General features: G+C 43.6%; 1 protein-coding gene across 1 annotated transcript; it reads left to right on the top strand.

The window, feature by feature from the left end:
• The first annotated feature begins 2,128 nt into the window (after nt 1-2,128).
• Nucleotides 2,129-5,162, top strand: LOC130276578 (protein spinster homolog 1-like). The gene is made up of 2 exons (XM_056526139.1): nt 2,129-2,235; nt 3,578-5,162. Exon 2 carries the CDS (start codon nt 3,603-3,605, stop codon nt 5,115-5,117), a length of 1,515 nt encoding a protein of 504 aa, XP_056382114.1. The 5' UTR covers nt 2,129-2,235; nt 3,578-3,602; the 3' UTR covers nt 5,118-5,162.
• Nucleotides 5,163-24,509: the final 19,347 nt, after the last annotated feature.

Genomic DNA, 24,509 nt, shown 5'->3' with positions numbered 1-24,509 from the left:
TTTCCCAACCAGTGTGCCTCCTGTTGTTGCAAAACCACAACTCCCAGCATTCTCAGGCATGCTGGGAGTAGTAGTTCGGCAACATCTTTAGAGCTAGATGTTGCCGAACTACAACTCCCAGCATGCTTGGAGTTGTAGTTTTGCAACATCTGGAGGACTACAGTTTGCAGACCACTAATACAGTGGTTCCCAATCTGTGCCCTTCCAGATGTTGCAAAACTACAACTCCCAGTATGCCAAAACTGTCCAGGCATGCTGGGAGTTGTAGTTCTGCAACATCTGAAGGGCCAGATGTTACAGAACTACAAATCCCAGCATGCCTGGACAGTAAGGGCATGCTGAGGATGTGTAGTTTTGCAACATCTGGAAGGGTACAGTGGTCTCCAAACTGTGGACCTCCAGATGTTGCAAAACTGCAACTCCCAGCATGCCCAGACGCCAAGGGCTGTCTAGGCATGCTGGGAGTTGTAGTTTACAGGGTCCCTTTACAGCAATGCATGTCGCTTTACGGCGACGTGCATTGCTGTAAAGGGCCCGACCGCGGCTGAAGATCTACTCACCTGTCTCCTCCGCCGCCGTCTTCATCGCAGGGATCCGGGTCTTCAGGGACGAGGTAAGTACCGGGGCCGGTCCCCAGCACTCCCCCGTCCCCCGCCACGTCCTCCGGTCTTCCTCCCGTCCTCTCCGGACTTTCAGGGGCCGGGCAGGGCGGGAGGAAGTAACCGCCCCCCCCCATGCGATTGGTCGGTTAACTAACCGACAGATCGCAGGGGATCGGAGGAGGTGGCAGGCTTGCCACCTCGCTCCTAGGCTTCAGCATGGTCCTGGCTGTCTGTGACAGCCGGGATCATGCAAAATTACCGGGCGGTCGGGTCCCAGAGACCCGATCAGCCCGGTATCGCCGCAAATCGCAAGGGCGATTTCCCTTGCGATTTGCGGCGATCGCCGACATGGGGGGCCTACATGGCCCCCCTCGGCGTATGCCCTGGATGCCTGCTGAAGGATTTCAGCAGGCATCCAGTTCCGATCTCTGCCCGGCGAGCGGCAGAGACCGGAAAATGCCATGACGTTGTGGAACGTCATTGGTCCTTAAAGCCCAGGGTGCCATGACGTTCCACAACGTCATTGGTCCTTAAGAGGTTAAGTCCCAGGATGCCCTTGGTCCTAGTGGGGTTAAAAGGTCAAAAGATTAAAATATATAAACTAAGAAGACACTGTGAAGTACGGGGATATACTCGGCAGGCCTGGAGAAATATTTTTCTAAAAGATGTTTTTATGTACTTGATGTATTTCTAGGTGTATATTAATATATATATATATATATATATATATATATATATATATATATATATATATGTCAAAGAAGAAAGCAGCACTCCTAAAGCGTGAGTAGGTGCCTCCAGCTAGGATGCGGGTCCAGGATCCTGCATACGTAGTTCCAAGGAAAATGCTGTGCCACTCGAGGTATGGTGAAAAAATGAAAACTATTTATTCATCCCAAATGTGCAAAGAGCAACGTTTCAATGGTCTCACACCATCATTATCAAGTGGCTTGATAATGATGGTGTGAGACCATTGAAACGTTGCTCTTTGCACATTTGGGATGAATAAATAGTTTTCATTTTTTCACCATACCTTGAGTGCCACAGCATTTTCCTTGGAACTACGTATGCAGAATCCTGGACACGGACCCTAGCTGGAGGCACCTACTCACGCTTGGAACTATATATATATATATATATATATATACATACATACATACACACGCAAATCAAAAAATATGTTGCAGTCTCTTGTAATACCTTTTTTATTGGACTAACAGAATTTTGGAGAGACAAGCTTTCAGGATTCCTCCCCTTTATCAAGTCCAATAGACAAGGACTAATGATCAAAGGACTTTATAAATAATCAGGGAGGAATCCCAAAAGCTTGTCTCTACAAAATTCTGTTAGTACAATAAAAAAGGTATTACAATCTGCATCACTGGACTAATACGGCTACTCACATTTACTATACAGATATACACATACCTGAAGATGGTTTAGAACCCTGTGATGTCACACATGCTTGTGATGATGTCACCGTAAGCTGAACAAGGAGGTGCGCGCCGGCTGCAGTCTCTTCAGTGTGTTTTGCATTCACAACCTGTGGTGCAAAGTGTTTGTTAGAGAGTTTCTATTTGCGATAGAGAATTCAAGATTTTGACCGTTCCTTGTCTGAAGAGAGAACCACAAGGTAAGTCTCAGCCTCTTCTATTCATACATACACAAGGCTTTTTTTTTGACAGTTTTTTTTTATTGTTGTTGCTTTTTTTTTTTAGCAAAAAAAAAACAAGAAATTAATTTCCAAAAGAAATAACAAAAGTTATATTTCTCATAGCAGTGTGACAATACTTGGCTTAGGCATTAAACATAATAAAACGCACAGATAGTATCATGACCAGAGCTTTTTCTTGCAAAACTGCTAAAATGCAATTATGCCCAAACAAGCCCCCAAGAAAAAGAGTCCTAATTCATGAAGTTCTAAAAGATATAAGTCTATGAGAAAGATTTGGTGGAGTAGTAAAAGAATGACAGAAAGATTAGGGCAGAAATATAATATTATATAATAGAATTCTGTGTGTACTGACAATAGGAGTACTCTGGGTACTCCGAAAGGGAAAATTTTCAAATCAACTAGTGGCAGAAAGTCATATAGGGGATGGATATATCCCAATGAGGTGGGGTAGGTTCATTATTAGTAAATGTATATAGCAGGATAGCCCAATTGTATCTACAGTATGAAGTTCACATGGCCCAGTGACCATACAGCCAAGCCCTTATAATCCGCCATTACTAGGACAGATTCAGGGTTGTCAGATATTACTAGGATCGGACAGGTTTAGGGTTATCAGATATTACTAGGACCGGACAGGTTCAGGTTTATCAGATATTACTAGGACCGTACAGGTTCAGGTTTATCAGATATTACTAGGACCGGACAGGTTCAGGGTTATCAGATATTACTAGGACCGGACAGGTTCAAGGTTATCAGATATTACTAGGACTGGACAGGTTCAGGGTTATCAGATATTACTAGGACCGGACAGGTGCAGGGTTATCAGATATTACTAGGACCGGACAGGTTCAGGGTTATCAGATATTACTAGGACCGGACAGGTTCAGGGTTATCAGATATTACTAGGACCGGACAGGTTCAGGGTTATCAGATATTACTAGGACCGGACAGGTTCAGGGTTATCAGATATTACTAGGACCGGACAGGTTCAGGGTTATCAGATATTACTAGGACCGGACAGGTGCAGGGTTATCAGATATTACTAGAACCGGACAGGTTCAGGGTTATCAGATATTACTAGGACCGGACATGTTCAGGGTTATCAGACATTGGTGACCTCAGGGAAGACGTCTCCATATAAAACACTTATAGAGAAGCGTCTTCTTCTGAGGCTGCGATGGTCTTAGTGTTATCTTGTGGTTCTGTGCTGGACATTTCTGCTCTGTATGAAGGATCTATTGTATAATGACAGGAAAGATAACATGTTGTCTAATGTGTCCACTTATCTCTCTCTCTCTAGTGTTTTCAGGCTCTGACCTGTGACCATGGCCTCTCCACAAGACCCATTGCTGAAGGAGGAGGAAGAAGCAATGGAGGACCATAGTGATATGGATGTAGAAAAGGGCGATATCCCTGAGAGGCAGAACCTGCCATCTCTAAGCGTGATGTCCACCGCACGTTCCATCATCACCGTAGTGATCCTCGCCTTTGTTAATTTGCTCATCTATGCAAATCGCTCCAGCGTGGCGGGGGTGCTGCCTCATATACAGAAAGCATATGACACCAATGCTAGTCTGTCTGGCTTATTGAATACATTGTTCATTGGAAGCTACGTGCTGGTCGCACCAATTGCCGGATATTTGGGCGACCACTGTAATAAGAAATATACTGTTTGCGCAGGAGTCATCGTTTGGCTGAGCATGACACTTACCCTGTCATTCATCCCTGACGGGTACTTCCTGCTCTTCCTGCTGACGAGTGGACTGGTTGGAGCCGGAGAGGCGACTTTCTGCACCATCACCCCCTCCATCATTGCAGACCTTTTTACAAGTGACCAGCGGACCCGCATGCTGAACCTGTTTTACTCCGTCATACCTGTAGGCTGCGGACTAGGATACATCATCGGGCCCAAAGTGACTGATGCAGCAAGGGGCGATTGGCACTGGGCGTTTCGGGTCACCCCTGGCCTGGGCCTCATAGCTGTGGCTTTGTTGATTTTGGTCACAAAGGAGCTTCCAAGAACGACTACAAACGGGAAGAAGAACAACAAATCCCAGAAGTTTGCCAAATGGGCGACAGATCTGAAAAAACTATTTAAAAATCGAAGCTTCATGTTAACCACCATGGGATCGACGGCTGTATCCTTCATAGTGGGAGCCATAGGTGTATGGGGTCCGTCATACCTGACCCACGCACGAACACTCCTACAAGAGAAGGACCCTTGCCGTGCTGAACCGTGTGACTATCACGACATCCTAATATTTGGTGTGGTTACAGTCGTTTCCGGCATTCTGGGAGTTGTAGCAGGGACGGAGATAAGTAAAAGATATCGCAAATCCAACCCACGGGCGGACCCGCTTGTGTGTGGATGCGCGATGATGCTCTCCGCCCCTTTTCTTCTGTTGGCATTGACTTTTGGCAACATCAGCCTCGTTGCCACCAACATCTTCATCTTCATCGGAGAGACGCTTCTGTCAGTAAATTTCACCCTCATATCTGACATTATACTAAAAGTAGTAACTCCGTGGAGGAGATCTTCAGCCCTGGCCGTGCAGATGACAATCTATCACCTCCTAGGTGACGCCGGCAGCCCGTACCTCATCGGCTTGATATCTGACACCTACGAACGAGGATATGCCAAATCCCCTCTTCTGAAATACCGCAGCCTGGAGTATGCCCTCATGACCTGCACCATAATGGCAGTCATCGGAGGGGCCTTCTTCATGGCCACGGCCCTATTTATAGAGAGGGACGAAAAAGAAGCAGAGATGGAATCAGAACCTCCGTCATCCTCCTCCTCCTCACTGCTTCCTGCCGATGAGGACCGCGCTTCAGACTGAGGAAAAGTCATTGCTTACCTTTATCTCGTTTACTTCATTAAAAAAAAAAATAAGAAAAAAATAACTGCATTTGTTCTATGTTCCACTTTACCCCTTATTCTCTACCCAGGGACGGACACAGACAGCAGAGGGCCCTTGTGCAAAGAATGTGCCTGTGCCCCCCCCAAAAAAACATCAATTGTTCAGCACCCCCCTCCATTTGTCACTTACTCAGGTGGACCCCCATATGTCACTTGCTGTATAAGTTTCTAATTATTTATTAAGGCCTCCCATATGCCACAGCTCATTCAAGCCCCCCACATTAGGTAGCATAGATTCCCAACATTAGGTAGCATAGATTCCCCACATTAGGTAGCATAGTTTCCTCACATTAAGTAGCATAGTTTCCCCACATTAGGTAGCATGGATTCCCTACATTAGGTAGCATAGTTTCCCCACATTAGGTAGCACAGATTCCCCACATCAGGTAACATAGTTTCCCCACATTAGGTAACATAGTTTCCCCACATTAGGTAGCATAGTTTGCCCACATTAGGTAGCACAGATTCCCCACATTAGGTAACATAGTTTCCCCACATTAGGTAGCATAGTATCCCCACATTAGGTAGCACAGTTTCCCCACATTAGGTAACATAGTTTCCCCACATTAGGTAGCATAGCTTCCCCACATTAGGTAGCATACTTTCCCCACATTAGGTAGCATAGTTTCCCCACATTAGGTAGCACAGATTCCCCACATTAGGTAACATAGTTTCCCCACATTAGGTAGCATAGATTCCTCACATTAGGTAGCCATAGCCCCCCCAAACACACAGACAGACACAGACACACACAGAGACACACTTACCTGCCCTGCACAGCGCTTCTCCTCTCCGGCAGCGGCCTGACGAGTGACATCACTGACGTCCTCCTGAGCGGGTCTGCAGAAGTACGTCACTTGTGCGATGTCCCTCGTCAGACCCCGGTCGGCCGGAGGCAGACTCACTGTCTAAAGTGCCCGCTGAGCTATTATACCCCGCAGCTGCTTTAGAACAGTGAGCAGTGGCGGCGCCAACCCTACCATGAACCTACTAGGCACAAAAAAAGAAGAAGGGGGCAGCAAAATGCCGCCCCTGAAAAGTGCCACCTGGGACTTATGGTCCCACCGGGTCCCATGGTAGGGCCGACCTGAGGCGGCTCTAGACTTTGTGAGGCCTTAGGCGAAACTTGAACATGAGGCCCTGCTTTATTTTCTGCTGAAATTACATGGTGGTCCGGCTGTGAGATGGTTATACTGTGACATCACTGTGTATTATCCCTGTACTGTGACATCACTGTGTATTATCTCTGTACTCTGCCATCACTCTGTGTATTATCCCTGTAATGTGACATCACTGTGTATTAACTCTGTACTGTGACATCACTGTGTATTATCCCTGTACTGTGACATCACTGTGTGTATTATCCCTGTACTGTGACATCACTGTGTATTGTCCCTGTACTGTGACATCACTGTGTGTATTATCCCTGTACTGTAACATCACTGTGTATTATCCCTGCACCGTGACATCACTGTGTGTATTATCTCTGTACTGTGACATCACTGTGTATTATCCCTGTACTGTGACATCACTGTGTGTATTATCCCTGTACTGTGACATCACTGTGTATTATCCCTGTACTGTGACATCACTGTGTATTATCTCTGTACTGTGACATCACTGTGTATTGTCCCTGTACTGTGACATCACTGTGTGTATTATCCCTGTACTGTGACATCACTGTGTATTATCCCTGCACTGTGACATCACTCTGTATATTATCCCTGTACTGTGACATCACTCTGTATATTAACCCTGTACTGTGACATCACTGTGTGTATTATCCCTGTACTGTGACATCACTGTGTATATTATCCCTGTACTGTGACATCACTGTGTATTATCCCTGTACTGTGATATCACTGTGTGTATTATCCCTGTACTGTGACATCACAGTGTATTATCCCTGTACTATGACATCACTGTGTATTATCTCTGTACTGTGACATCACTGTGTATTATCCCTGTACTGTGACATCACTCTGTATATTATCCCTGTACTGTGACATCACTGTGTATTATTCCTGTACTGTGACATCACTGTGTATTATTCCTGTACTGTGACATCAATGTGTATCATTCCTGTACTGTGACATCACTGTGTATTATTCCTGTACTGTGACATCACTGTATGTATTATCTCTGTACTGTGACGTCACTGTTTATTATCCCTGTACTGTGACATCACTGTGTGTATTATCCCTGTACTGTGACATCACTGTGTATTATCCCTGTACTGTGACATCACTGTGTATTATCTCTGTACTGTGACATCACTGTGTATTGTCCCTGTACTGTGACATCACTGTGTGTATTATCCCTGTACTGTAACATCACTGTGTATTATCCCTGCACTGTGACATCACTGTGTGTATTATCTCTGTACTGTGACATCACTGTGTATTATCCCTGTACTGTGACATCACTGTGTGTATTATCTCTGTACTGTGACATCACTGTGTGTATTATCTCTGTACTGTGACATCACTGTGTGTATTATCCCTGTACTGTGACATCACTGTGTATTATCCCTGTACTGTGACATCACTGTGTATTATCCCTGTACCGTGACATCACTGTGTATATTATCCCTGTACTGTGACATCACTGTGTATTATCCCTGTACTGTGACATCACTGTGTATTATGCCTGTACTGTGACATCACTGTGTATTATCCCTGTACTGTGACATCACTGTGTATATTATCCCTGTACTGTGACATCACTGTGTGTATTATCCCTGTACTGTGACATCACTGTGTGTATTATCCCTGTACTGTGACATCACTGTGTATATTATCCCTGTACTGTGACATCACTCTGTGTATTATCCCTGTACTGTGACATCACTGTGTATATTATCCTGTACTGTGACATCACTGTGTGTATTATCCCTGTACTGTGACCTCACTGTGTGTATTATCCCTGTATTGTGACCTCACTGTGTGTATTATCCCTGTATTGTGACATCACTGTGTGTATTATCTCTGTACTGTGACATCACTGTGTGTATTATCCCTGTACTGTGACATCACTCTGTATATTATCCCTGTACTGTGACATCACTCTGTATATTATCCCTGTACTGTGACATCACTGTGTATTATTCCTGTACTGTGACATCACTGTGTATTATTCCTGTACTGTGACATCACTGTGTATTATTCCTGTACTATGACATCACTGTGTATATTATCCCTCCCTGTACTGTGACATCACTGTGTGTATTATCTCTGTACTGTGACATCACTGTGTATTATCCCTGTACTGTGACATCACTGTGTGTATTATCTCTGTACTGTGACATCACTGTGTGTATTATCTCTGTACTGTGACATCACTGTGTGTATTATCCCTGTACTGTGACATCACTGTGTATTATCCCTGTACTGTGACATCACTGTGTATATTATCCCTGTACTGTGACATCACTGTGTATATTATCCCTGTACTGTGACATCACTGTGTATTATCCCTGTACTGTGACATCACTCTGTATATTATCCCTGTACTGTGACATCACTCTGTATATTATCCCTGTACTGTGACATCACTGTGTATTATTCCTGTACTGTGACATCACTGTGTATTATTCCTGTACTGTGACATCACTGTGTATTATTCCTGTACTGTGACATCACTGTGTGTATTATCTCTGTACTGTCACATCACTGTGTATTATCCCTGTACTGTGACATCACTGTGTATTATCCCTGTACTGTGACGTCACTGTGTATTATCCCTGTACTATGACATCACTGTGTATATTATCACTCCCTGTACTGTGACATCACTGTGTGTATTATCTCTGTACTGTGACATCACTGTGTATTATCCCTGTACTGTGACATCACTGTGTGTATTATCTCTGTACTGTGACATCACTGTGTGTATTATCTCTGTACTGTGACATCACTGTGTGTATTATCCCTGTACTGTGACATCACTGTGTATTATCCCTGTACTGTGACATCACTGTGTATATTATCCCTGTACTGTGACATCACTGTGTGTATTATTCCTGTACTGTGACATCACTGTGTGTATTATCCCTGTACTGTGACATCACTGTGTATATTATCTCTGAACTATAACATCACTGTGTGTTATCTCTATACTGCAACATCACTGTTGATACTTACACTGCACTGTGACATCACTGTATATATTAAGCCTGTATACCCTAATGCCACTGTACATATTTACCTTGCACTGCGAGTGACAATACAGGGTAAATATGCACAGTGACATCACAGTTCAGAGTTAATATAAACAGTAATGTCTCTGTACAGGGACAATAAACAGTTTTGCCACTACAGGGTTAATAAATGCAGTGTTGTCACAGTAGAGGGTAACTATACAGTCATTGTACCGGGAAAATATAAACAGTGAAGTCAGCATTCAAGAATAATAAACTGTGATGTCCCTACAGGGTTGTTATACACAGTGACATCAAATTACAGGATGAAGTACAGTGATGTCACAGTTTATTATGAAGCACAGTAATGTCACAGTTTATTATGAAGCACAGTGATGTCACAGTTTATTATGAAGCACAGTGATGTCACAGTTTATTATGAAGCACAGTGATGTCAGTTTATTATGAAGCACAGTGATGTCACAGTTTATTATGAAGCACAGTGATGTCACAGTTTATTATGAAGCACAGTGAAGTCACAGTTTATTATGAAGCACAGTGATGTCACAGTTTATTATGAAGCACAGTGATGTCACAGTTTATTATGAAGCACAGTGATGTCACAGTTTATTATGAAGCACAGTGATGTCACAGTTTATTATGAAGCACAGTGATGTCACAGTTTATTATGAAGCACAGTGATGTCAGTTTATTATGAAGCACAGTGATGTCACAGTTTATTATGAAGCACAGTGATGTCAGTTTATTATGAAGCACAGTGATGTCACAGTTTATTATGAAGCACAGTGATGTCACAGTTTATTATGAAGCACAGTGATGTCAAAGTTTATTATGAAGCACAGTGATGTCACAGTTTATTATGAAGCACAGTGATGTCACAGTTTATTATGAAGCACAGTGATGTCACAGTTTATTATGAAGCACAGTGATGTCACAGTTTATTATGAAGCACAGTGATGTCACAGTTTATTATGAAGCACAGTGATGTCACAGTTTATTATGAAGCAGAATGATGTCACAGTTTATTATGAAGCACAGTGATGTCACAGTTTATTATGAAGCACAGTGATGTCACAGTTTATTATGAAGCACGGTGATGTCACAGTTTATTATGAAGCACGGTGATGTCACAGTTTATTATGAAGCACGGTGATGTCACAGTTTATTATGAAGCACGGTGATGTCACAGTTTATTATGAAGCACGGTGATGTCACAGTTTATTATGAAGCACGGTGATGTCACAGTTTATTATGAAGCACAGTGATGTCACAGTTTATTATGAAGCACAGTGATGTCACAGTTTATTATGAAGCACAGTGATGTCACAGTTTATTATGAAGCACAGTGATGTCACAGTTTATTATGAAGCACAGTGATGTCACAGTTTATTATGAAGCACAGTGATGTCACAGTTTATTATGAAGCACAGTGATGTCACAGTTTATTATGAAGCACAGTGATGTCACAGTTTATTATGAAGCACAGTGATGCCACAGTTTATTATGAAGCACAGTGATGCCACAGTTTATTATGAAGCACAGTGATGTCACAGTTTATTATGAAGCACAGTGATGTCACAGTTTATTATGAAGCACAGTGATGTCACACAGACTACAGAATGTACAACTGTACGTATGATGAAGATGGCGGGATGCTATCCAAACGTCACACATACATGGGGGAATAAAACTCTTTGTTTTTCCACCTTATCTGGGAGTGCCGCTGGATCTTTAGTTTTGTAGATAGATAGATAGATGATATATAGATAGATAGATAGATAGATAGATGGATAGATAATAGCTATGAGATAGATAGATAGATCAGTGTATCCCAACCAGGGGGCCTCTAGCTATTCCAAAACGACAACTCCCAGCATGTCTTTGGCTTTATAAGCATACTGGGAGTTGTAGTTTTGCAACAGCTGGAGGCCCCCTGGTTGTGAAACACTGATCTATCTATCTATCAATCATCTATCTATCCATCTATCTCCTATCTATCTATCTCATATCTATCTATCATCTATCTATATCATATCTATCTATCATCTATCTACCTATCATCTATTAATCTATCTTTCTATCTATCTCATATCTATCTATATATCTATATATCATCTATCTATCTCTCATATGTATCTATCTTTCATCTATCTCTCATCTATCTGAGATAGATATGAGATATATAGATAAATAGAAAGATAGATAGATACATAAATAGATGGATATAGATAGATGGATAGATAGATATGATATAGATAGATAGATAGATATGAGATAGATAGATAGATAGATATGAGATAGATAGATAGATAGATAGGAGATAGATGGATAGATAGATAATAAAAAAAAACTCCAGAAGAGCAGCACAACAAAATTAAGAAAACCAATGCAATGGTGCACGCTGGGTGTGGATCTTGGTGAGACGTTCACTTGTACTAGAAAAAATAAAGAGACCAGCAGCACACAGAAAAATTAGTGCAAAAAAGGTGGAGATTTATTGCATTATCCCAGTGTACAAAAGAAGCGACGTTTCAGCGACCTCTCGTCGCCGTTCTCAAGGAGCTTGATAGATAGATAGATTGATATAGATCAGTGTTTCCCAACTAGGGGGGCCTCCAGCTGTTGCAAAACTACAACTCCCAGTATGCTCATAAAGCCAAAGGAATGCTGGGAGTTGTAGTTTTGCAACAGCTGGAGGCCCCCTGGTTGGGAAACTGATCTATCTATCTATATCATATAAATTTATCTATATCATATCCATCTATCTATATCATATCCATCTATCTCCTATCTATCTATCTATCTATCTATCTATCTATCTATCTAATTTATCTATCTGTCTATATCATATCTATTTATCATCTATCTATATCATATCTATGTATCTATCATCTATCTATCGATCTGTCTATCATCTATCTATCCATCTATTTATGTATCTTTCTATATATCATCTCTCTATATATATATCATCTATTTATCTATCTTTCTATCTATCTCATATCTATATACATATATATATATATATATATATATATATATATATATATTTATGTATCTATCTATATATCATCCATCTACCTATCTATCTCTCATATCTATTTATCTATCTATCTCTCATCTATCTGAGTTAGATAGATAGATAGATATGAGATAGATAGATGAGATAGATAGATATGAGATAGATAGATAGATAGATATGAGATAGATATGAGATAGATAGATATGAGATAGATATGAGGATAGATAGATAGATAAATAGATAGATAGATAGATAGATAGATATGAGATAGATATGAGATAGATAGATAGATATGAGATAGATATGAGGATAGATAGATAAATAGATAGATAGATAGATAGATAGATAGATAGATATGAGATAGATATGAGGATAGATAGATAGATAGATATGAGAAAGATAGATAGATAGATAGATGTATAAATAGATGGATATAGATAGATGGATGGATGGATAGATATGAGATAGATAGATAGGAGATAGATATATAATAGATTGATAGATAGATAGATCAGTGTTTCCCAACCTGGGGGCCTGCAGCTGTTGCAAAACTACAACTCCCAGTATGCTCATAAAGCCAAAGGAATGCTGGGAGTTGTAGTTTTGCAACAGCTGGAGGCCCCCTGGTTGGGAAACACTGAACTACCTCCCACTGTCTCCTACAACTTTCCCCCTCTCCCCCAAACAAGTTACTTACTTTAAAAGGGCAGCATCAGCAGTGGGCACTGGGCAGGTAAGTCTTCCATACTGGTGGTGTCCGGGCCTGTATACACACAGCGGGCCTGCTCCACAAGGTCCAGTATACAGGGGAGTGAGAGAGGGGGAGGAGCTTCCTGTCTGCTCTTCCCAGTCTGCATAGCGCGGCCCCTGCGTGGTGACAGGGCTGCTGGCTGAAGATTTATTATAAGAAAGGATGCCGGAGTAAATGGCTCCGGGGGGCGGGGGGTGCAGCGGGGGCTCGGGCCCCTTACTGGTGGCCATGAGAGCTGCTAGTGACCTACTGCTGCTAGGGGGGGCACAAGGGGGGGGGGCAATCATGATGTAGGGGGGGCCGTGGCCCCCTCTGGCCCCCCTAACCCCGCCCCCCCCCCCCCCCCCCCCCCAGAGACGCCACTGGCTGCAGGGGTGGTTGAACACAGCGTCCATCCGGATGCTGTCAAACTTGCTGTGGTCGGGGAGTATGCGGTGGTATGTGGCCTAATGCTCGCCTCTGGGGCCGGACCTGGAGAGGGCAGCGGGCCCCCTCTCCCGCTGGGCCCCTGTGCAGCTGAACCGGCTGCACAGGCGATATGTCCGCCCCTGCTTCTGATCACATCGGGTCTCAGGAGTAAGACCTGGTAAGATCAATCTCTCAGCCCCTGTACTACAACCCCCATCACTGAACAGAGTCTGTTCCATGATGGGGGTAGTAGTACAAACACTAATGCAGCCTCCCAAGCCACCGGCAGACTCCCACAGCGGGGGAACTACTACTCCCATCATGGAGACAAGTCTATTCCATGATGTGAGTAGTAGTAGTCCCGGCTGCGGGAATTTTTAGGCAGAGGTGTTAAAACAGCCATAAAATAACATGACGGATGTTATAACGGGCCTTAACGGATGAATAAGCCTGTTATTTTGACGGATGTTATTCAGCCGTTTGCATCCGTTATTTCATCCATTATTATATATCCGTTTCTTAATTATACAATACAGAAAATAAATGTTTAATAACAGATGAATACTCATAGTGTGAAAGCAGCTTAATCCTTATACATAATACACATCATAGCATTCATGGTTCTAGTGAACTCCAGTGTGATTGGATACTGACAATCCTATTTCTTGCTTCTGGTAAAAGGCCATTTATTTTTCAGTATGAACAGAATTCAGCGGTATTGGAAACAGAATTTTTTAATATTCTGTGAAGGAGATTCATTAAGTAGTACTATCTCTACCAAGGACCTTAGCATTCTTGTGAAGATGTGAGGTGACTGAACTGAAAGGAGCAGAAGCACTCATCTAAGCCCTCCATGTGCTTGCCAGAGGTAGCCTAACTGCCATTAGGTACCGAGATGAGATCCTCAGACCCCTTGTGAGACCATATGCTGGTGCGATTGGCCCTAATGCAAAACAATGTGGCTGGATTGTGTTAGCAGTTCCTGCAAGAGGAAGGCATTGATGCTATGGACTGGCCTGCCCGTTCCCCAGACCTGAATCCCATTGAGCACATCTGGGACATCATGTCTCACTCCATCCACCAAAGCCACATTGCACCACAGACTGTCCAGGAGTTGGCAGATGCTTTAGTCCAGGTCTGGCAGGACATCCCTCAGGAGACCATCCGTCACCTCATCAGGAACATGCCCAGGTGTTGTAGGGAGGTCATACGGGCACGTGAAGGCCACACACACTAATGAGCCTCATTTTGACTTGTTTTAAGGACATTACATCAAAGTTGGATCAGCCTGTAGTGTGGTCTTCCACTTAGATTTTGAGTGTGACTCCATATCCAGACCTCTATTGGTTGATAAATTTGATTTCTGCTGATAATTTTTGTGTGATTTTGTTGTCAGCACATTCAACTATGTAAAAACGAAGTATTTCATACAATTAGTTCATTCATTCAGATCTAGGCTGTGTTATCTTTAATATTTTTGAGTAGTGTATAATAAAGCAACTTACTCATGTAGTGTTATTAGCCATAGTGTACAGATCTCTCCATATCAGCTCTGCTCTCTCCCTTGTAGCTTTGACATCATTTCACATTAAAAAAAAACTGCGTCTGAAAAATGTCACAACTAAAGGTCCGCATACCTCATAGGACACTGATGAGTCCCACAGCAGCATGAGTGTGTTCAAGGGTCCTGGACCCTTGCTGCAGGAGGAACACAGTTTGCAGCAACACTGCTGTAACATAGAGTTTTACTAAACATGTGCCTCCAGCTGTTGCAAAACTACAACTCCAAGCATGCCTGGGAGTTGTAGTTTTGCCAAAGCTGAAGCTCATAGCTGAAGGCAATACTGCTGCAAAAAAAGTTATCCAAACAGTGTACCTCCAACTATTCCAAGTAGTACAGGACTGCCAAAGGATGACACACATGAATGACAGGAAGATATAAGTTATGCACTTAAAATATTATCTTTGGTGGAAGAGAACAGGCAGTCCCCAATGATCATTGTGTGTGTGTGTGTACAGCATGAAATCAGAGAGGAAGGGGAGTGAGGAAGGTTTCATCAGAGTACAGGCAATAGAGGGACACGCCTTCTCCCTTTGACAAGATGGAAAACACATTGAGCAGCATTATCATGCTATCATTTTGTGAAAAATTTGTGATAGAGAAGTACATGTACATGATCGGCATGAGGTACAGAGTAACATATAACAGTTTTGTGTTTTTTTTTTTTTGTGGGATCTGAAAGGTACTCTTTAAAGCAGCACGCTGCAAGCTGAGCCAGTCTGCCTGCAGACAATGATCCACTCTGTCCCTGAAAGGGAAATAAAGGCTTTCCTTTCAACTCTCACCACTCATAAACTTCAGCGCAGCTGTCCTGCGGTGCTGCAGTGTGATCTTTCTTCCCTCTTCCTTTAGCTTCTCAATTGCAGTTCAGTGCTAAGTCTAATTGACACTATTGTGACTGCACCCACTAAAGGCAGCTTGTGAAATAGAGTATAAAAAAAACATAAAAGTTCTTTGGTCTTGGACGATGGCTAAGTATGAGTCTCCCACCAAGCCTAAATAGCATAATGTAGAAGGGATGTAACTAACATGATGTGCCACACACACATATATATAGTCCACACCAAGGGTTTCATTTTCATCAACAGCATCTCCTTATTTATAAACTGAACAGCAATCCATTATAGATGCATTAACAGTCAACCAGTATAGCACTAATGTCCAGTAAATGTAGCCTTATTCCACTTCCTGTCACACACTGGCCTAGATTTATAAATATGCCTGAAACCCAATCTGTCTGGTTTTGTCTCTAGCAACCCATCACAGCTCAGCTTTTATTTTACCAGAGTTTGTTCCAGCTGGTACCGGGAGATTCCTTGGGTTACTATTCCAAGTTACTTTAGAATCTAAGCTGGCACATATAGGGGTAGTTTCAGCTTGGTCTCTGATGTTCACATTGCATAACTGTTCCTGTGTGACTAAGGCTCTGTCCACACTGCCAAAACTATGCTAACTACGCTGTACCTGTATAAAAACCATGCCAACACTACACTACGGTACACTGGTGTAAAACTACGATACGCTAACTACACTATTAGAGATAAGCAAATCGAATCTGCTGAATTCGCAACTAATGCTAATATCGCCACGATTCTATCACGTTAATCGCTTCATTAAACTCCATTTAGTGCGGTCAAGGCTCCAGGGCATCTAAAATGGCAGATCCATATGTGAGGACATGGGGCAAAGAATGCTGGGAAGGCGGGAACAAGGGTAGACGGGATAACCCTGAATCACATGCAGGATGCAGCCTATCAGCAACCAGTCACCCCTGTGATGTCACAGCCCTATATTATTGGCAGCCATATTGGGGTCAGTCACTTCATCCTTACACTGCAGAGAGATAGATAGGGACAGACAGCACTGTGTGTTACACAGAAAAGCTTTTTCCAGCAGCAATTTACCTCCTAGTAAAGTCAGCGTTCTGTTGGACAGAGAACAGTTTGTTTGTAACAGAAAAGCATTCTTACTGCAGCGTTCCACCTCCCGGTCACTGTCTACAGTGTTCTATTATAGAGAGGATCAGAGAGCAGTGTGATAAAGTCTCAAGGGCCTAGATACTGTGAACGGACAGCCGAAAGTACTCAACAGCTGGTGTTGTACACAAAAACTTTTTTAAGTGTATTGTAGAGCATTTTTCTGCCCTCATAAGTGCACACCACATACTTATAATTAAGTGTTGTACCATATGGTTCCTGATAAAGTCTCAAGGGCTTAGGTAATGTGAAAGGACTGCCAAACGTACTCACCAGCTAGTGTTGTACACATTTTTTTAAGCGTACTGTAGCACATTTTTATGGCCTCATAAGGGCATACCACATACGTACATCTAAGTGTTGTACCATTTTGTTCCTGATAAAGTCTTAAGGGCCTAGTTACTGTAAAAGGCCATCCAAAAGTACTCACCGGCTGCTGCTAGACAAACACTGCTTTAAGCGTAGTGAAGCGTATTGTACTCCCCTCATATAAGCACTATGTATGTCAGGCAGAGAATTCATCAGGAAGAGGTCGAAGCAGACTAGGGGTGAGTAGTAGCAGGAGTCGCAGCAAGAGGACTGATCTCCTGTTATCAGCTAGCGGTCGTATCTCGACCAGCAACCCATCTGCCGTCAACGATTGGTTAACAAGGTCATCCACTTCATCACAGGTGACATCTGATACCCCCAGTCAACAGTCGGTGAGTTCCTCAGACACAACCCTCAGTTGGCATGGCCTGGGAGCCTTTCCTGTCCTCCCATTGCCTCTGTCCTATGCTGTTTCCTCCCCTGCAGAAGTAACTTATGCTGTGGGTTCAGCTCCACTATTCAGTGAGGACGATCTAATAGAGGACAGTCAGCAGCTACTGCCCAGCCAAGAAGTGGAGGAGACATCCGCCGCTTCCTCTGCTAGGCGGGCAAGTAGTGATGAGGAAAGTGACATGGGAGGTGGTGTTGCCAGCATTCAGGGTCCTGAAGCAGACACTGCTGAGGAACCTGAGGAGGACTTCAGTGACGTGCAGACACTTGATGATGATGAAGCCGATCGCAATTGGGAGCCGGGTACAGAAGGGGCTTATTCATCATTAGGAGAAGAGGGTTGCAGGTTGCCCGTGAGGCAGCAGCTGATCCAGCAAGGTGGTAGCATGGTTGGCAGTCAGTATGGTGGCAGAAGTGGAAATACTGGACCCAAACGTGCCCGGGGTAGACCACCTGCATCGCTGCAGCCTACCTTCCTGGGAGGTAGTGGAACAGGGGTTCCTGGAGACGGCACCAGTAGCAGCCAATTAGTGCGGACTGTGTAAATTTTTCATCAAGCATCCGGAGGAGGTTAACATAGCCACATGCAAGATGTGTCGGCAGAAGGTGAAGCGTGGCCATGGTCCCAATGTTAGCACCACGGTCCTGCGTCAACATATGCTGTGCCACCATAAAGCGGCCTGGGAGAACTGAGGCTCCCATGTAGTGGTCCAGCCTGCTGCATCACCCAGTGGCACGCTGCTCCATCTTTCAGCCAGCCAAGGCTCCACCACCTCAGCCGAAGGGAGCTTTGTGTAATACCCTCTGTCTGTCGCTCCAGATGCTCCTGCTCCGTCTTCTTTTAGTCAGTCATTCTGCCAGCAATCCATCGGCGAAGCCATGTCCAAGAGACAACAGTATGTGCCCACTCATCCAACGGTGCAGAAGCTGAATGTGCTCCGGTCCAAGTTGCTGGTGCTGCAGTCCCTCCCGTTTCAAGTGATGGACTCTGCACCTTTCAGAGAACTGATGGCTTGCGCTGAGCCGAGGTGGAGAGTCCCAAGCCATCATTTCTTTGCGAAGAAGGCAGTACCAGCCCTGCACAATTTTGTGGAAGAGAAGGTGGGCCAGTCCTTAACTCCTTAAGGACTTAGTGCTTACCTGTAGTAACCCTTTAAACGCAGCATTCAAAGTTGACCGCCACGTCTAAAGGGAAACTATAACGTTGCCGGTTAGCTCAGGGGGCTGTTTGGGTATGCTGCGGCGGAATCACGGCATCCCGAACAGCTGTAGGAGAGCAGGAGTTATAGGGGTCAGAATATGACAAATTTAAAAGTATAAATTTTCCTGCATGTAGTTAGTATTTTTTTTCCAGAAGTACGACAAAATCAACCTTATATAAGTATGGTATTATTTTAATCGTATGGACTACAGAATAAAGATGAGGCGTCATGTTTACCGAACAATGTACTGCATAGAAACGGAAGCCCCCAAAAGTTACAAAATGGCGTTTTTTCTTCCAATTTTGTTGCACAATGATTTTTTTTCCCATTTCGCCATAGATTTTTGGGTAAAATGACTGATGTCATTACAAAGTAGAATTGGTGGCACAAAAAATCGTATGGATTTTTAGGTGCAAAATTTAAAGGGTTATGATTTTTAAAATGTAAGGAGGAAAAAACGAAAGTGCAAAAATGGAAAAATGCTCAGTCCTTAAGGGGTTAAGCCTGTCGGCGTGAACCAAAGTGCACAGAAGCGCCAACGTCTGGAGCTGTAACTATGGTCAGGGATAGAGATGAGTGAACTTTTGAAAAATTTGATTCGGCCAATCCAAATTTATTCTCTGCGAATCTTTATTAAAAACAGCTATTTCTGGACTCAATAGGGGTGTAGAAGACTTTGCTTTGTTCTTACAAGCATATGGAATGTGCTGGGGTAGTTAAAAAATACTGTTATTCAGTCTGACATGCAGATTACAGGCATCCCTTTTAGAATCACTACCGCAGAGCAGCACAATGACAGAGCCTGGAGGTGGCATCAGTATGAGGAGACCTTATAGTGGCTAAATGACACAACTTGGATGTGGCTGAAGCATGAGGAGACCATATGGTGGCTGAATGACACAGCGTGGAGGTGTTGGCAGCATGAGGAGACCATATAGTGGCTAAATGACACAGCGTGGAGGTGTTGGCAGTATGAGGAGACCATATAGTGGCTGAATGACACAGCTTGGATGTGGCTGAAGCATGAGGAACCATATAGTGGCTGAATGACACAGCGTGGAGGTGTTGGCAGCATGAGGAGACCATATAGTGGCTGAATGACACAGCCTGGAGGTGTTGGCAGCATGAGGAGACTATATAGTTTCTGAATGACACAGCCTGGAGCTGGCAGCAGCATGAGTAGACACTAGGGATTCACACTCCCTAAGATTAAAAGATGAATCTTGAAATTTAAATTGAAGATTTATGGTAGCTAGTGCTAGTTTTAGGCCCAGGCCCAGAAGCATCAGTACACCCTATATTGGCTGAATGACACAGCCTGGAGGTGGCTGAAGCATGAGGAGACCATATAGTGACTTAATGACACAGCCTGGAGTTGACTGAAGGATGAGAAGACCATATAGTGTCTGAATGACACAGCCTGGAGTTGGCAAAAGCATGAGGAGACCATTGAAATTTAAGATTTTGAATAGAAATTTAAGATTTTGAAATTGAAATTGAGGATTTTGAAATTGAAATTTTAACTCACAAGTTTTAGTGTCCCGGGCCCTAGCATGTGGGTACACAGGACCAAATATAGCAAGGAGTCACATGTCACATGGCAGCACAATGACAGAGTCTGCAGGTGGCATCAGTATGAGGAGACCATACAGTGGCTGAATGACTGCCTGGAGTTTGGCAGCAGGGGGAGACCATATAGTGTCTGAATGGCACAGCCTTGAGTTGGCTGAAGCATGAGGAGACCATATTGTGGCTGAATGGCACAGCCTGGAGTTTGTGACAGCATGATAAGATCATATGGTGCCTGAATTGCACAGCCTGGAGTTGGCTGAAGCATGAGGAGACCATATAGTGGCTGAATGAAACAGCCTGGAGGTGGCAGCAGCAGCATCAGGAGTTCTGAAAGTGACCCTAATGCAGAGGAATTTCTGAAAACTGGGGACCAGCACCTTAATTAAGTTTTGCAGTGTCCATGGCAGCACAATGAGAAAGCATGGATGTGGTAGCATCAGCATGAAGAGACCATATGGTGGCACAAAGAGAGAGCCTAGAGGTGGCAGCATCAGCATGAGGAAACCATAGTGCAGCTCAATTAGAGAGCTTGGAGGTGGTAGCATCAGCATGAGGAGACCATAAGGTGGCACAAAGACAGAGCGTAGGGGTGGTAGCAATAGCACGAGGAGACCATAGAGCAGCACAATGACAGAGCCTGGAGGTGATAGCATTAGCATGAGGAGACCATAGAGTAGCACAATGACAGAGCTTTGAGTAGGCAGCAGCAGCATGAGGGCCATGCCAACTGAGGATTGAGTCTGAGGAACCCACTGACTGTTGACTGGGGGTGTCGGATGTCACTTGGTATGAAGTGGATGACCGAGTGAACCGATCAATCACGACTGCTGGGTTGCTGGTCCAGACATGACTGCAAGCTGACACCGAAGGCTCAGACCTCTCGCTGCGACTCCAGCTGCCACACGCCCCTACACTGCTGCGACCTCTGCCTGCGCCTGATGAATTTAGGCCTCTGCCACTTCACTGTGCACGTCCTGGCACTACTCTGCCTGACATACTTATTGCGTATATGAGGGGAGTACAATACGCTTCATTATGCTTAAAACAGTATTTGTCTAGAACAGCAGCAGGCTGTCCTTTCACAGTATATAGGCCCTTGACAGATTAACAGGTACAAAATAGTACACTACTTAGATGTAGGTATGTGGTATGCACTTATGAAGGCAGAAAAATGCGCTATAAAACACTTTAAAAAGTATCTGAGTGAAAACACCAGACAGTGAGTGCTTTTGCCTGGACTTTCACAATATCTAGGCCCTTGACAGATTAACAGGTTTAAAATAGTTCACTACTTAAATGTTGGTATGTGGTATTCACTTATGAGGTCAGAAAAATGCGCTACAGTACGCTTAATAAACGTATTGGAGTAAAATACCAGCCGGTGATTACTTTTGGATGTCCTTTCACAGTATGTCGGTCCTTGACGGATTAATAGGTACAAAATAGTACACTACTTAGATGTAGGTACGTTGTATACACTTATGAGGGCAGAAAAATGCGGTACAGTACGCTTACAAAAACATATTTTTGTAAAACACCAGCCAGTGATTACTTTTGCCTGGACTTTCACAGTATCTAGGCCCTTGACAGATTAACAGGTACAAAATAGTACTCTATTTAGGTGTACGTATGTGGTATGCACTTATGAGGGCTGAAAAATGCACTACAGTATCCTTAAAAAATAGATTTTTGCACAACACCAGCAGTACACAACAGTGCTGCAGCACAAAAAAGCTGTGTACTAAACACAAAATTGGACTGGACTGCTGGGTATTATACCATCTACAGACTAGTATAACCAGCAGATGATTTGTTGTAGAACAAAGACACATAATTGCGCTGAAAAATTGTTCCTGCCTCCTCTGCTAAGGTTTATGAAGTTGAGGCAGCTTGTTGAAATGTATGAGGCAACACACAGCTATCTGCCCCTCTCTGAAATACGGTGCTGTAGGAAGTTACTGGGAGGTTAATGGCTGCAGTAAAAAATCATTTTCAGTGAAAAAAAACACTGCTCTCTGTCCACCAGAATGCTGATGTGACTAGGATGTAAAACGCTGCTGGAATGAGTTTTTCTGTGTAACACACACACAGTGATGTCCGTCCTATCTCTATGCAGTTTAATGAATTATATGATGAGCCTCAAAATGGCTGCCGAATATATAGGGCTGTGACATCACAGGGGTGACTGGCTGCTGATAGAATGCATCCTGCATGTGATTCAGTTTCATCCCGCCTACTTCCCTTCCCGCCTTCCCAGTGTTCCTTGCCCCATGTACTGACATGTGGATCTGCCATTTTAGATGCCCTGGAGCCTGGACCGCAGAAAATGGAGTTTAACCCCTTAAGGACCAATGACGTACCGGTACGTCCTTGGTCCTGCTCTCCCGATATAACGCGGGGTTACAGAGTAACCCCGCGTCATATCACGGCGGGCCCGGCGTCATAGTGAAGCCGGGACCCTCCTCTAATAGCGCGCAGCGCCGATCGCGGCGCTGTGTGCTATTAACCCTTTAGCCGCGCGCTCAGAGCTGAGCCGCGCGGCTAAAAGTGAAAGTGAAAGTTGCCGGCTAGCTCAGTCGGGCTGTTCGGGATAGCCGCGGCTAATCGCGGCATCCAGAACAGCTGACAGGACAGCGGGAGGGCCCCTACCTGCCTCCTCGCTGTCCGATCGCCGAATGACTGCTCAGTGCCTGAGATCCAGGCATGAGCAGTCATGCGGCAGAATCGTTGATCACTGGTTTCTTATGAGAAACCAGTGATCAGCATAGGAGATCAGTGTGTGCAGTGTTATAGGTCCCTATGGGAGCTATAACACTGCAAAAAAAAAAAAGTGAAAAAAAAAAGTGAATAAAGATCATTTAACTCCTCCCCTATTAAAAGTTTGAATCACCCCCCTTTTCCAATAAAAAAAAACACACAGTGTAAATAAAAATAAAAATAAACATATATGGTATCACCGCGTGCGGAAATGTCCGAATTATAAAAATATATCATTAATTAAACCGCACGGTCAATGGAGTACGCGCAAAAAAATTCCAAAGTCCAAAATAGTGAATTTTTTGTAATTTTTTATATCATTTAAAAATGAATAAAAAGCGATCAATAAGTCCTATCAATGCAAAAATGGTACCGTTAAAAACTTCAGATCACGCCGCAAAAAATGAGCCCTCATACCGCCCCATATACGGAAAAATAAAAAAGTTATAGGGGTCAGAAGATGACAATTTTAAACGTATTAATTTTCCTGCATGTAGTTATGATTTTTTCCAGAAGTCCGACAAAATCAAACCTATATAAGTAGGGTATCATTTTAATCGTATGGACCTACAGAATAAAGATAAGGTGTCATTTTTACCGAAATATGTACTACGTAGAAACGGAAGTCCCCAAAAGTTACAAAACAGCGTTTTTTTTTCAATTTTGTCGCACAATGATTTTTTTTTCTGTTTCACCGTAGATTTTTGGGCAAAATGACTGATGTCATTACAAAGTAGAATTGGTGGAGCAAAAAATAAGCCATCATATGGATTTTTAGGTGCAAAATTGAAAGAGTTATGATTTTTTAAAGGCAAGGAGCAAAAAACGAAAATGCAAAAACGGAAAAACCCCGGTCCTTAAGGGGTTAATGAAGCAAATTATGCAATAGAATTGCAGCGATATTCGCTTTAGTTGCAAATCGAATATTTCATGTACTTTACGGCCAACTGGGTGAATGTGGTTCCTGCACAGCCACAACACCAACTTGGACAGGTCACACCACTTCCTCCTCCATGCTATCGGCCGTTGGTCCTGTGATAGTGGGCAATTCCACCTGCTCATCCTCCACCGTGTCCTCAGCCTCCACTGCACGGACAAGTCTCAGTGCCCCTTCAGCATACCATGTGTGCAGGGCACGGCGCTGT

This window comes from Hyla sarda, chromosome 6 (assembly GCF_029499605.1).
Source record: "Hyla sarda isolate aHylSar1 chromosome 6, aHylSar1.hap1, whole genome shotgun sequence".
In the NCBI taxonomy this organism is placed as follows: domain Eukaryota; kingdom Metazoa; phylum Chordata; class Amphibia; order Anura; family Hylidae; genus Hyla; species Hyla sarda.
Note: the sequence above shows the minus strand (reverse complement) of the source record. Positions and strands in the feature narration are given on the sequence as shown.

Coding starts and splice junctions, on each gene's coding strand:
- LOC130276578 (XM_056526139.1), top strand. CDS start 3,603: ATGGCCTCTCCACAAGACCCATTGCTGAAGGAGGAGGAAGAAGCAATG.